This window comes from Xiphias gladius, chromosome 13, assembly GCF_016859285.1.
Source record: "Xiphias gladius isolate SHS-SW01 ecotype Sanya breed wild chromosome 13, ASM1685928v1, whole genome shotgun sequence".
NCBI classification, from domain to species: Eukaryota; Metazoa; Chordata; class Actinopteri; order Istiophoriformes; family Xiphiidae; genus Xiphias; species Xiphias gladius.
This window is the reverse complement of record NC_053412.1, coordinates 12,375,230-12,387,685: the sequence shown is the minus strand read 5'-3', so window position 1 is coordinate 12,387,685 and position 12,456 is coordinate 12,375,230. Positions and strand designations below refer to the sequence as shown.

Genomic DNA, 12,456 nt, shown 5'->3' with positions numbered 1-12,456 from the left:
TTTCTTTTTCCTTTTCTGTGAGTTACATCCGCTCTTTGGTCTGTGATCTGAACCTGAAGTGTGATTGCTTAACACGGCGGGAACTTTGGTTGAACAGGATCATTCATGTGGTTGACGTACATGTTACACGTAACTATGTATTCATTTGCAAAATGTGACAAGTTTTTTTTTTTTTTGTTATAACCAAAGATGTGGCAACAAAACACAAAACCTAGATTTCCAAAATAAAACCTATTTTGGGAAGCATATTTTGCATGCAGGATGCATTCATTCGGAGCTCGTGTTGCTGGAGACATGATGGAAAGAGGGAGGAGGTTCAGCATATTCAATGAGGTTTTAAAAGATACTTAGCTGCTGAGATGTTGGTCTGTTTATCAGACAGCTGGGACTCCAGGGGTCAAACTGGTGGATGTTTTTTTAACAGGATGTTCAGCAAGTTCTTTTATTCAAAAACAAAAACAAAAAACAAAATCATAAAAATATCACCTCCTTTAAAATAACATTTTCCGCTATTACAGCTATAACTGGTATAACTAGTGTATAAACATAGTTACTAATGATATGTTATAATGATCACACACCTGAAAAAAAAAAACTTGAATATTTAAACTGATCATACACATGTACAAACGATTTCCGAAACAGGTTTACAACTCATGGAGGCTTGTTGAGCTTCTTCAGCTTATTCTAGGCCTTAGAAATAACAGTTCAACTGGTCATAAAAAAGCCTTCTCTCGAGGTCCACTTGCTAGATTTCTCCTAGCCTTGCTCAGTGGGTTTAAAACTCACAAAGACATCATGAGCCAAAAGGTTTACTCTCCGCCTCGGAAACAGTTTGACAAGAATTCTTAACTCAAGGTTCACTTACTCAATTTCTCTTTTAGCTCTCAGCTGAATCTCATGGCCTTCCTCGTGGATATCATGGATAGCCTTTGCTCAGTTGTCATGAGAGTGAATAAATATGTCATTAATGAATATATGATTAGTAAACATTATAAATAAATACTCCATATTAACTATAAATACATATTTTTTAAATTACAACTTATAGAATATTGTCAACCATTTATTATCTGTTTATACAGCAGTTACAGCAGTTTCACAAGAGGAGTGATAGTTTTTGGCAAATTCATCAATAAACACATATAATCCCATATCTCCTTACAAATGCTCTATAGTGTGTTATGAACCATTTATTAATTGTGTATATACTGCCTATAAAATAAAGTGTTACCCTTACACCTGACCATGTTTCCAATCTTTTATCTTTTGCAAACGTTTTGAACCATCTCCGTGACAACTGAGCAATCGTCCTTTGCTGATGAAGTCCTTAAGATGTGGCACAAAGCTCTTGAATTAAAGCAGTAAGTGGACCTTGAGTTTTTGTTTTTTTTTCTTTTCGTTTTTCGGTTTGTTTTGTTTTTGTGTTTTTTGCCGTAGAATAAACCCTCAAGCTCAGATACAGATTTGTGGTTTTCTTAGAGCCAGCTAAATAAAAACCAAAAGTGTGGCGTGTTTGGGCTTAAAATCCTCCGAAGGATCAGAAGGTTGGAGAGAAAAGGAGGACAGAGAATGAGTGCATGGCATAAGATGATAGAATTTGCTAAAGGAACTATTTCTCCTTTAAATGTGCTAAATATTAGCATTTTGACATATTTAGCAATCAATATATTTAGCGTTTGTGTTAGACAACATGGTGACACGTCACAGGCAGCGTTTGGCGTCAGCGTCTTGCCCACATTGTGCAGACCCATCGACCAGAGAGCCACGTACAGGGAGAAGGAGAAGGTGGTGCTGGGAGAGACAGGGGGGAGACGGAGGCGAAAGCGCTGAGACTACCCCCACCCGACAGCCCTCTCCAAAGGCTTTGCTGCTCCTGCGCCTGCTTCTCCCCTCCTGTTGCCTGGCAACCTAACATCAGATCAACCTGCCCGTGATTGATCAGCATCATCTCCGAGCTTGCTTACCCACAATACCTTGCTGGCAAACAAAACAAAACAAAACAAAAAAATACCCAAGACAAAACAGGCATTCCCTGCTCCGGCCCACCAAAGGAGTGGGACACACACCTTTGATCATGTAAGAGAAGGGAGAGGTCAGTCGATGACCTCGTGTTCATAACAAGATCCAGTGTGAAGTGTTTATACTGTAGATTTAAGATCAGAAAGGAAAAGTGAATGTATGTTCAGTCTCTACTGTGCCCGGCACCTGCCGCGGAGCCTGCCTGTTGTGTGGTTACGCAGCGAGCCGTGAAAATAATTCCATACATGAACGGGCTGACCGATGAGGTGGCAACAACGCAGCTTTCCTCCTGCCCCGGATCTCCGCCTCGGCGCAAGCGCGGCGTTTCGTCGACTCAGCAGCGCGCCCTAGAGGCTGCGGGGCGCGCCGCCGCCGCCGCCGGCGGGGGGGGGGGTGACGCAGCGGCTCGGGAGAGCGCGTCCTCTGAGCGGGACGGTGCAGGTGTGTGCTGACGTCAAAGTAGCCCCGCGGAACCCGGCTCGTGTGCACATCTGCAGCTTTATGGCCTTCTGGCGAGGAAGGGGGGGAGAAAAAACAAAACAAAACACAACGGACTTTTAAAGTCGTGTTTGTTTGCCGACAGAGGACAGATAGTCTGAGCAAAGCCAGCGGCCACGGATCGTCCTGGGGAAGGGAAAAAAAAAATGTAATCAACAAATCCACTGACGTCAGAAAAAAAAAAAAAAAAGTGATGTGCCCCCCCCCTCCTTCATGTTGGAGGATGTGAGCGGCAGGCAGGATGAGGCCAGATGTTAAGCCCCAGGCGCCATCTGCTGGGGGGGAAAAACAAAACACAGTTCAGGCTTTGTGGAGTTTTCCAGCCCTCGTCACATAAATGATTGTTTTCTTTTCTAATCTGCATCTTTTTGACATTTTATTTGTGCTGAGAATTGATCTTCTACTCAGATATGTGACCACCGACACAATTAATGAACCCACTTCAAACTGAGTTGGATGTTAAAAAGTTTTTTGTTTTTTTTTATTCACACTCTCATGGAAACATACAGTTGTTTTAAAAAGAACATAAAGGACCGTAACCCGCCTCCCCCAGTTGTTGGCAGTATTGAGAGACGAAGTGAACCACAAGCCCGAACTCATCTGAAACCTGGAAAAATGTTCACATGACTGTAAAAGGATAAATAACACGCGCAGACAAATGTTTCTCTTCATCTTCATGAATGCGTTGGCACACGTGTGTGCTTAAGCGTGATTGACGCCCAAGAGATGGTGGCTGTGGTGTTATTCGGTGGAGGAGAAGGAATGAGGAGGGAAACAAGGAAAGACACGTCAGAATGAGAAGTGACTGGCAAGCACCGAAAAACAAGAGCTGAGTAGGTTGTAAAATTTCTGACATTCGAATCGGGAAAGTATCGGCGTTGGCAGCTTTTTTCCTGTTTTTAAAAGATTAGATTCGTGATGGATTTATTGTGCCAAGATGATGGTTTTAAAAATAAATGGCGCCTCATGTGAAATAGAAGTTTCGTATCTTTAAGGTCATAATTTGTTACTGTGTCCTTTAATTGTTGGCAGATATCATATTGGCAGCATTTCACATTATAGTATCACTTATGTTTTAAATGTAAGAAGGTTGAAACAAGGGTTAAACGCTAATGTCAGCATGTTAACATCCTCACAGTGACAATGCTAACATGCTGATGTTTAGCAGCCTGTTTACCGTTTTAATTTAGCATGTTAGTATGTTGACAATGGCTAATTGGTGCTAAATACTAAGCACATCCGAGGCGGGATGGGGATGTCATGGGTTTTGCAGATTTTTGATCATAAGTAGTGGACAACAAGTGAAATCATGACGTGGTGATGGCTCTAGATGAAAAGTTAAATCTGCAAAAATGTAATAATTGATTGCCAGAAGCTGCATACACGATACTGACATCATCACATTTTAAGTTGATATTGCTAACGCGTTAGCAAACATTAGCCCATTTACACAACCAGCAGATACAAAGGGACATTAGCATTCATTTGGAATCCAATATTCACCCGCCTTTTAGCTCTCTTTTGGTCTCTCTCTTTTGGCTCTTTAGCTGCTCACGTGGCTAGTGTAGAGTGGGTTATTTTTCAAAGCTTTTTCACTGAAAAACAACAGCCTGCTTCCACTAACACGATGAGAGGGGCAACCATGAACCAACGCGGTAAAGTTGCGCGCGGTAAAACAAAAACAATTAGCTGAAAGATGCTAAAAAGCGTTAATATAAAAATAAATATTTATAGCCACTTTAAGGGATGTCCAAAGTTATTCAAATTTATTTTGTGGTTAACATCTGTGCCAAATTTGAAGCAATCCATCGTTGCTGAGATATTCAAATCCGGACCAAAGACTTAGCTACGTTGCTAGCATGACTAAAAACTCTGCACAAAAGAAAAGAAACACAAAAGACCATTCGCACGAATTGCAACGAATTGTGTTGGTAATAATTCCTATGTATGTCAGTGTCTTGCCAGTGACATCATTTATCATTTTACAGTTTGTGTAGGACTTGAAACACCTTAGGTAAAATGAACACATGCTACACAGACAGGCATTTAAGAACGATCAGAAGCAAGAATGAGACACCGACACAATGGATAATAGTCAAACGATACAAGCACCTCAGAATCTCATAGATTTGTCACAGATTCCAGTCACAACCAGGAAAACATGCGGTAATGATCAAAGACTTCATAGCAGGGCAAAAATGATACTCCATGTAGTTACAGGTAACTTACAGAAACACTGTTTTATTGAGCTTTATCGGTGACCATTTTATAGCTTTATAGTCATTTATCTAAACCAACAATTTTGAAAATGTGTAGAGACAAACGGAGCTAAAATTAGATCACCTCTTTGAGCCTTCTTTGTTACAATCTGTCTGACTTTTTCTCTCTTTGGAAGTGTACTTATCGAGAATAAATCAAACTTCTGAAGGTCACAATTCTTGATTAAAGATTTCCAAACAACACCTGATCCCTCTCTAAAGCATCCGAATCATCAGACACACTCTGAGCAAGATGCGTCCGTCTTTTCATCAGGCAAAGCTCCTCGCGTTTGCGGCGGCTCCTGTAACGGCGCTCTTATCCTTTCTTCCCCTGCCTGCTCCACAGGGCCGGCCGAAGCCTCAGTCTGTGAGTCACGGTCGTCCGGACTGTTCTGGGGGCCTGTGGAGGGCGGCCGTGCGCCGGCCGCGCCGGCAGGTGCGGCGCCAGTCTCGCGGGCGTCTACGCGTGAGCAGGCTTGGAGCGCCAGGGACTCTGTGGGGTCGGGGAATGTTCGGCAGCGGAGTTCTGTGTTTATTTCAGACTCTAACGCAGTCTCTACTGTGGGGAGTGTGGGAGTGACGGGGACATTTTCACTGAGAAAAGCAGGCGTGTCGTTTACAGAGCCGTCCATCTGATAATGCTGCATGGGGGGAGCGTTGTGGAAGGGGTTACTGAGGCTCATGAGTGTGTTGTTAGAGTAAGTCAGCACAGACGGAAGTGGAACAGAGAAGGGCGGAGGATTCGTTGCGTGTAATGAGCAGTCCCAGTCTTCCTCCTCTTCCTCTTCGTCCTCCTCCTCATCGTCTTCTTCGTCCTCCTCGTCCTCTTCTCCCTCCTCAGGGTCAATTGTTTCTAAGCTGTGTGTGCTGCAGTCCGACAGCCCGCTGCAAACACTGCTGCCATCCTCATCTTCCTCATATGCTTCATCATCCTCCTCCTCCTCTTCCTCGTCTTCTTCTTCTTCTTCCTCCTCCTCCTCCTCCTCTTCTTCTTCCTCTTCCTCCTCTTCGTCTAGATGTGAATCCGTGTCACCTGCGCTCTGGAGGTGCATGATGGGCATGTGCGGCGTGCCGCTCATCAGCTGAAACTGCAGGTTCGGCTGCTGCTGCTGCGGCTGCTGCTGCTGCTGGACCAAGGAGGAGTCTCCATGGTAACTGTTGCCATTGGTTACAAGCTGCTGCTCCGGCTGCCGCTGATGCTGCTCCTCGCGGCTCTTCTCCAGCTCCAGCTTCATGATGGTGTGCAGGAAGTGCGTCCGCACCCGGACCGGGTTGAACTCCAGGCGCCCCGTAGTGTTGCTACAGCCCTCCTTGGTGCAGCCGCAGGGAAAGGACATGCGGTCCACCTGCAGACAAAAAAAAAGAAGAATTCAATACACAAGTGTGGGACAGCAGTGACAACCGAGGTAAACACAGCCGCCAACCAGAGCTGGTCGTGCTTGAGGAGAACTATAGAATCGTCTGTTGGTTTCCTTAACATTATTAAACACCTTGACACAGCGGAACATAATGTGGTCAGTACCCTGAATACCTGCAATTTCATTCGTTGAAGGATTACGAGGCAGCCTGCTGTTTATTTAGGAAAACAAGTCACTTGTTCGGTTTCAAAAATCCTCCCAGACCTGTAGGCTAAATTCAATAATGCATAGGGCTAAAAGCAGGGCTGCTCCTGGAAGACCCCGGACGACTCACAAAACATCAGCTTCTCACCGGAGCGATTCTGCAGCGTGAGCAGTGGCGTGCACAGAAACTGTCGGGTTTCAGAGGGAGGGGGCCCCCCCGTGGAAAGGGTAGACACGGGATGCTCGCCGCTTTCTCGAAAGATCCAACTGAAATTTGATCTTCTAGGAGGAAATATACAGTCATATACTAATGCCGTGGCTTAGCAGGCTAACGCATGCGGACATAACCGGTGACTCCCGCCGGACGTAACTATTCATGCAGGTTCTTTCAGCGCATGCTGAGTTATCGGCAGCTCCCGCACACTCGGGCCGTCGGAACCCGCGGCACCGAGTCGTCCCGTAACCCAACGCTTGCACGTTACCCCGCGATTCGAATCGGGGCCAGCGAACACGGTCATGCAGGACCTCAGGGAGTGCCCGTGTGTCCACTCGAATTTGGGTGCATTTAGAACTATTTTTAGTGCTCGTCCACACAGATATTGCACTAATCAACTGACCAGAACGGACATAATCAGTCAGTGCCAAAAATTTACTCCCTCTATAGAGAGAGAATACTAATGCAAGAGAAATACTACTTTTCGTTATTGCAGTTTTGAGCAAATAAGAATACGCACATAAAACAAAACTATACATCTATCTATTGACTTCTTAGTGAAAATGAATTTCAATTTTAGTTCGACTTTAAAGTTCTAGTGCACAGACAGACATGAACAACACTTTAGTATTATAGATGGGCCTCACCACGGTTCCATTTACCTGGCACTTAATGCCGGCCAGGCTGCAAGCACAGGTCTCCGGGTCACATATCCCGCGGCAGCGGCACCCGCACTCCTCCCGGGACATGCGCAGGGCGCGCAGCTCGTGCTTCTCCTCCACGTCGATGCGTCGGACGCCCGAGGCCCGGAGAAGGGCGCGGCGCCTCCTGGTCGTCAGGGGCTGCAGGAAGAAGTAATCGTCCACCTCTGCGTTGTCCACGTCCAGGTCGTCTTCAGAGATGTCATCGAGCGTCAGGGTGTCCGCCTCCACGGACGACACCGTGCCATTCTTGGTCAGCTGGACGACAGAACGAAGTGACTTCGATTAAGATTCGGGCCACAAATGAACAGCCTACACATACATTTGATCCCTCAGGATCATCATATGCAGAGAAAAGTGAAAGAACTACAAAACATGCAGAGTCTATATTAAATATGTCCTGACTTAACATATTAGAAATGACTATTTTTAATTTTTGATAGCAAATAGTCCTTCATGAAGGAAAAATCACAAGAAACTAAGATATGGAACATTTTCAATCTCATGATCCAAAAGCTTTGCTACACTGCAGGTAAATGAGGCCTCAGTTTGTCCCACAGACTTTGAGTTTGATGGCATTGAGTTTCTCCTCTTTGAGATGATCCCTCAGCATGTTGCGGTGGCTCCTCTTCTGCTCCATGGCAAACTCCCTGAGGGTGAAGCGCCTCACGCCGCTGTGGCGCGGCGACATCCCCAGGGTGCTGCCACCCTGCGTGGGCACACTGGTGAAGCCCTGCCGCCGGTTGAAGTAGTAGACCGTGACGCTCTCAAAGTGCACGTTGCGGCCCCGCAGCCGCTTTGACGGCTGCTGGAGAGACGCTGGAATGGAGAGAGAGAGGCGGAAGCCGCGCGGGTCAAACACTGCCCTTTAATTAGTGCTTTGAAATGCTAGTTTAAGCGGGACTGTGTAACGTTTGCTCAAGAGCTGTCATGAATAAAATTGAAGGATATTGTAAATGTGTGTGTAAAAGTGACTAAGCAATGTCTGTTATACAGAAATGTCAATCTAAAGTTTGCTAACACTGGCTAGTGGTCATACCAAACCAAGTAAAGCTGTAGCAGCCAAACCCCTAAGGATGCATTTTTATTTCTAAAGAATTCAGTTTTTTTATTTGAGAGAGGAAGAATGTGTTGTTTCTTCTTTCAAAAGTGATCTATTCTTACCTTACTCTCATAAAATGGCGTCTCATAACACCGTGTCGCAGGCAGAGCTTAAGTGATCGAAATGGTCCAGACCAAAATGACGGCGGGACCATTTTATAACTTTTTCTGGATTATTTTCTAATAAAGTTACCATAGATGAAACTTCTTTCTTCTTGGTATCCCTGTTGCTATTGAGCTAAGTAGTAATAGAAAACTGCTTGCACTCTTTATACACAGCACTGCTGGAACATTTGCTCTATAGGGCCACTAAATGTGTCAAAGAAACGTTTTTAACCTTTATTAGCTAAATCTCCACGACCGTTTTTAACACTGCGTGCAAAAAAGTGGGCTTTTTTGTTAATTTATTACATGTCAAGCAGCATATTATTGGTGTATACTGTCATAAAGTGCCAAATAGGTATACAGAACTTTTTTTTCTTCACCTTGTCTGTCGGCATTTTACGTTGGTTCTTCCAAATTTTGAAAAGTTCCGCCACTTATATATCTTGGCTCAACCAGAATCACACACAATGACTATTAAATGACACTCAGGAGTGTCTTTTGAGGGCTTCCAATTCGACCCCAAATCACTAGCTGGAGCTGCTGATGTGCGCGGTGTGGTCATGTGCTCTTACAGTCCAGCAGTCCGGCGGGGACGGGGTGGTTGAGACTATCGCTGCTGTTGCCGCTGTCGCTACAGGAAACCTCATCATCATCAGAACCCTGCAGGGAGAGGTAAGGGGACGGGCCCTCCTCAAGCTTCCTCTTCAAGATCCCACTCATCCTCTGGCTCCTCCCGCTGGTCACACCTGCACAGAGGACAAAGGACAAAAAGATCCAAGATACTGCAAAGTACAAACAATATGCACGACATATGCTGTGCTTGTGTGCAGGTCGTTTGTTTGATGACCTTTTTTATTATAAGGTTTTGCCCGTCCATGAATTTTTTTGGGGGGGGGCTTCTGAAGGAGCACTGAGGGGAGGGGTGTATATGTTTTGCTGTTGACTTTAAATATCAACAGTCCTTCTCCAGAGTCACTTGCGCCACCTTTATCAGCCAAAAAGACAACTATTTTCCCCAGGAGTCGGGGGAGACCAAAAACAGAGCAAAAGACAGTGGGCACCGGATTTCTGTCAATCGGGTCCCAAGCGTGGCTCCGTAACTGCCAGATGTATAACTAATCATGAATATATTAGCCATAAATTTGCCATATCAACTTAAAAGGTTATAATATGTCAGTGTTGTGTTCACAGCTAGTTTCATCCGCCCTTAAATGGCAACAAAAAGCAATTTTGAAATTTTAACTTTGAAAAAAAAAAAAAAAATTTTTCCAAACATGAATAAAAGTTTCATGACATGAATATATAGTAAATATATATAAATATATAATTTTAGATTCTTTAAAGCCCCACATCACTGCAGCACGGTTCAGTCTTGGGTAGACACATACATCATTAAGTTGGGTATATGTAGAATAACTAAGGTAGTCACATAATTGGTTTTTTGTTAATGAATTTAACAAGAATTCTGAATTAGTTAGAAGAGCAGACCCATCCCAAAACTGAATTCCATGACTGCTTTGAAAGGAAAAACCTTGATGTGGTGACACAAAAGGAACTCAAAAATAAAAATTTAAATATGAAATATGAAAAAATTGTAGAAATTAAATCAGTGCAGTCAGATTAATTTGTGTGGTCATTTTTACAAAGCGTACCGAAAAAACCCTTGTTCTAAACTCAAGAATTAGAACTGACTCTATTTGTGACGGATTCTCAAACCACTTAAAAATGTTTGGAAATAAAACAGACACAGTCCTCCTCGAGCCCTTTGTCACTCTGACTAGACCGGAGCAGGAATATTCAGGTTGAACCAAATTCATCCGTTACACGAGCTGACCATGAACTGAACTACCGCTCAGTTATGCAGGATTTAACACAAACCTTTGTAGTGAGCTCACAAAGCGTTAACACAAAGCAAGTAGCTGAGAGAAGGTGCACTCACCGGTCAACGATTTGACCTTACGTTTTTTTGGAAAACTATATTTGTGTTGCAATGTATGGAAAGTCAAGCCAAATTTTACTTCCACCTAATGGGGCTCAATGAAAACCGAAAAAGAAATCTGGAATAAACTTTATGATATTCCATGCAAAACCTAGCACCCCGCCATTTATTGTTGTTAGGTGACCTTGCCAGTATAGAGAATGAATGGTTGTCAAATGGAGCGTTGAGCTCATTAAGATTTGGATATACTGATAGACTCTCTTCCCATTGGTTGCTTTTGTGGAAAATTGAGAGTACGGTAACACTCCTGATAAGAAATGATTCGTACGCGTTGGAAGTTCTCCCCCACACTTAAAAAGCAACGCTGATCACACAAAGTGCGGCTCTGCCCAGCCCTCTGCACTTTGCCCACACTTAAATTTCAAATTTGTAAAAACTGTTGAGCTGACTGCTTGGACGGGTGGAGGATTACATCATATGCAGCAGAGCTGAATGCTGGGCCAAGCTTTTCCTCTCTGACTGGCTTTGTCTCCCTTCTTCCTCTCTCACTACCTACTGCCATACAAATATTCCTCCTTTGCTGCCTTATCTTCATTTCCATTGCTCATTTTTTCATTTCTTACCTTCCTTTGTTTTTTTTTTTAATAATTACTTATTATTATTTCGCTTTCTCTTTACTCTCTTCCATCTACAGCCTCCCAGGTATTCAGTCCTTCACTCCAGCTCATTGCTTTTCAGGAAAAAAAAACAAAAAAAAGAGTAAAAACAGCCGGATCCATAGTAGGAGAAACACTGAACACATCGCACTACATAACATCGCTCTATATATTGGATGTCATACGCGGGGTTGCAGTTTTTCTTGGGTTCCGGTGGGTGGCCTGTGCTGCCCCCCCCCCCCATGCCGCTTTCAACCTAAACCTTCCCAGTCGAGCTCTCATGACCGGTGCCATGTAGAGCACCGAACCTGCACACGCACGCACACACACACACACACACACACACACACGCACACTACAAACACATGTACAAGTCTGCTCACGTGTCTGCATGCATGCATGCGCAACCTCCCACTCCCCTTTGCAGGTCCACATCCCAAACACTAACAGGGGAATTCTTATTGACAAATGTAAATGAGTATCCACCTGTGATGTGGTGAAATCTCTCACTGCCCGTGCTGCTGTGTGCGTAACGCCTTTCTTATGAGTGTGTTTGACCGTCACTGACCTGTTTCCTTGGCTTGCCTTTGGTTTCCAGGAAGTCCTCGACTCTCTCCTCTGCATCACACAGTGTTCACCAGCAGCAGCCAAACATCCCCATGTGTCGTGATGATGCAGTGTGCGCTGCCATGATGCCTGCTCTCTCTCTCTCTCTCTCTCTCCCCCTCTCTCTCTCCCTCTCTCTCTCTCTGTCTTTCCAGCAGCCTCTGGCACTATTGTGCAGCACTGAGCACTTCTGCCTCTGTCTATCTATCTTCTGCGTTCTCCCTTTGCACCCTCATCCTATGCTCATGCTGTCAGCTCTCTCACTGTCTGGTTCTCTCCTGCTCTGCTACCCCCCCCCCTTTCTCTTTCTCTCTCTCTCTCTTTCTCTCTCTCCTCACAAAGACTTGTTAGCTCAATGCTGCTGCTGGCTGGAGCACTGGAGCTTGACTGAGGTGAAGCAAGCCCTTCGAGATCACGCGGGGGGGGGGTTGTAGATGTGGTGGTGGATGTGATGGGGTGGGGGTGGAAAGTGTAAATTCTGCTAAGATCTATTCTGCTTTTTTCCACAGTCTTATGGAGAATTATTGACACAAATAAAAAGTATGAAGCTATGTAAAGAGTAGGTTTCGCCACTTTTTCACAGTCTGGCCTGACAGGTGATATCTGGTTTTCCACGCCCCGCAATATTTTATTTCTCACACTGATACATTTGCAGGGTATTTATAATGCAAATGCAATGTGGTGTCTGCTTTGCAATGTTCTTTTTATTTTTATAAAGCTAATCTGACATTTAAATTAATAGCAGGGTGAAATAGATCAGAGGAAACAGACATTGACTGGGGAATCAGCCACTT

General features: G+C 44.5%; 1 protein-coding gene across 1 annotated transcript; it reads right to left on the bottom strand.

Annotated features, from left to right (window-relative positions):
- Positions 1–5,011: 5,011 nt before the first annotated feature.
- Positions 5,012–11,664, bottom strand: LOC120798381 (cysteine/serine-rich nuclear protein 3-like). Its single transcript, XM_040142635.1, has 5 exons — positions 11,625–11,664; positions 9,034–9,207; positions 7,818–8,074; positions 7,202–7,513; positions 5,012–6,124 (listed from the first exon to the last, which is right to left on the bottom strand). Exons 2-5 carry the CDS (start codon positions 9,179–9,181, stop codon positions 5,012–5,014), a joined length of 1,830 nt encoding a protein of 609 aa, XP_039998569.1. The 5' UTR covers positions 9,182–9,207; positions 11,625–11,664.
- Positions 11,665–12,456: the final 792 nt, after the last annotated feature.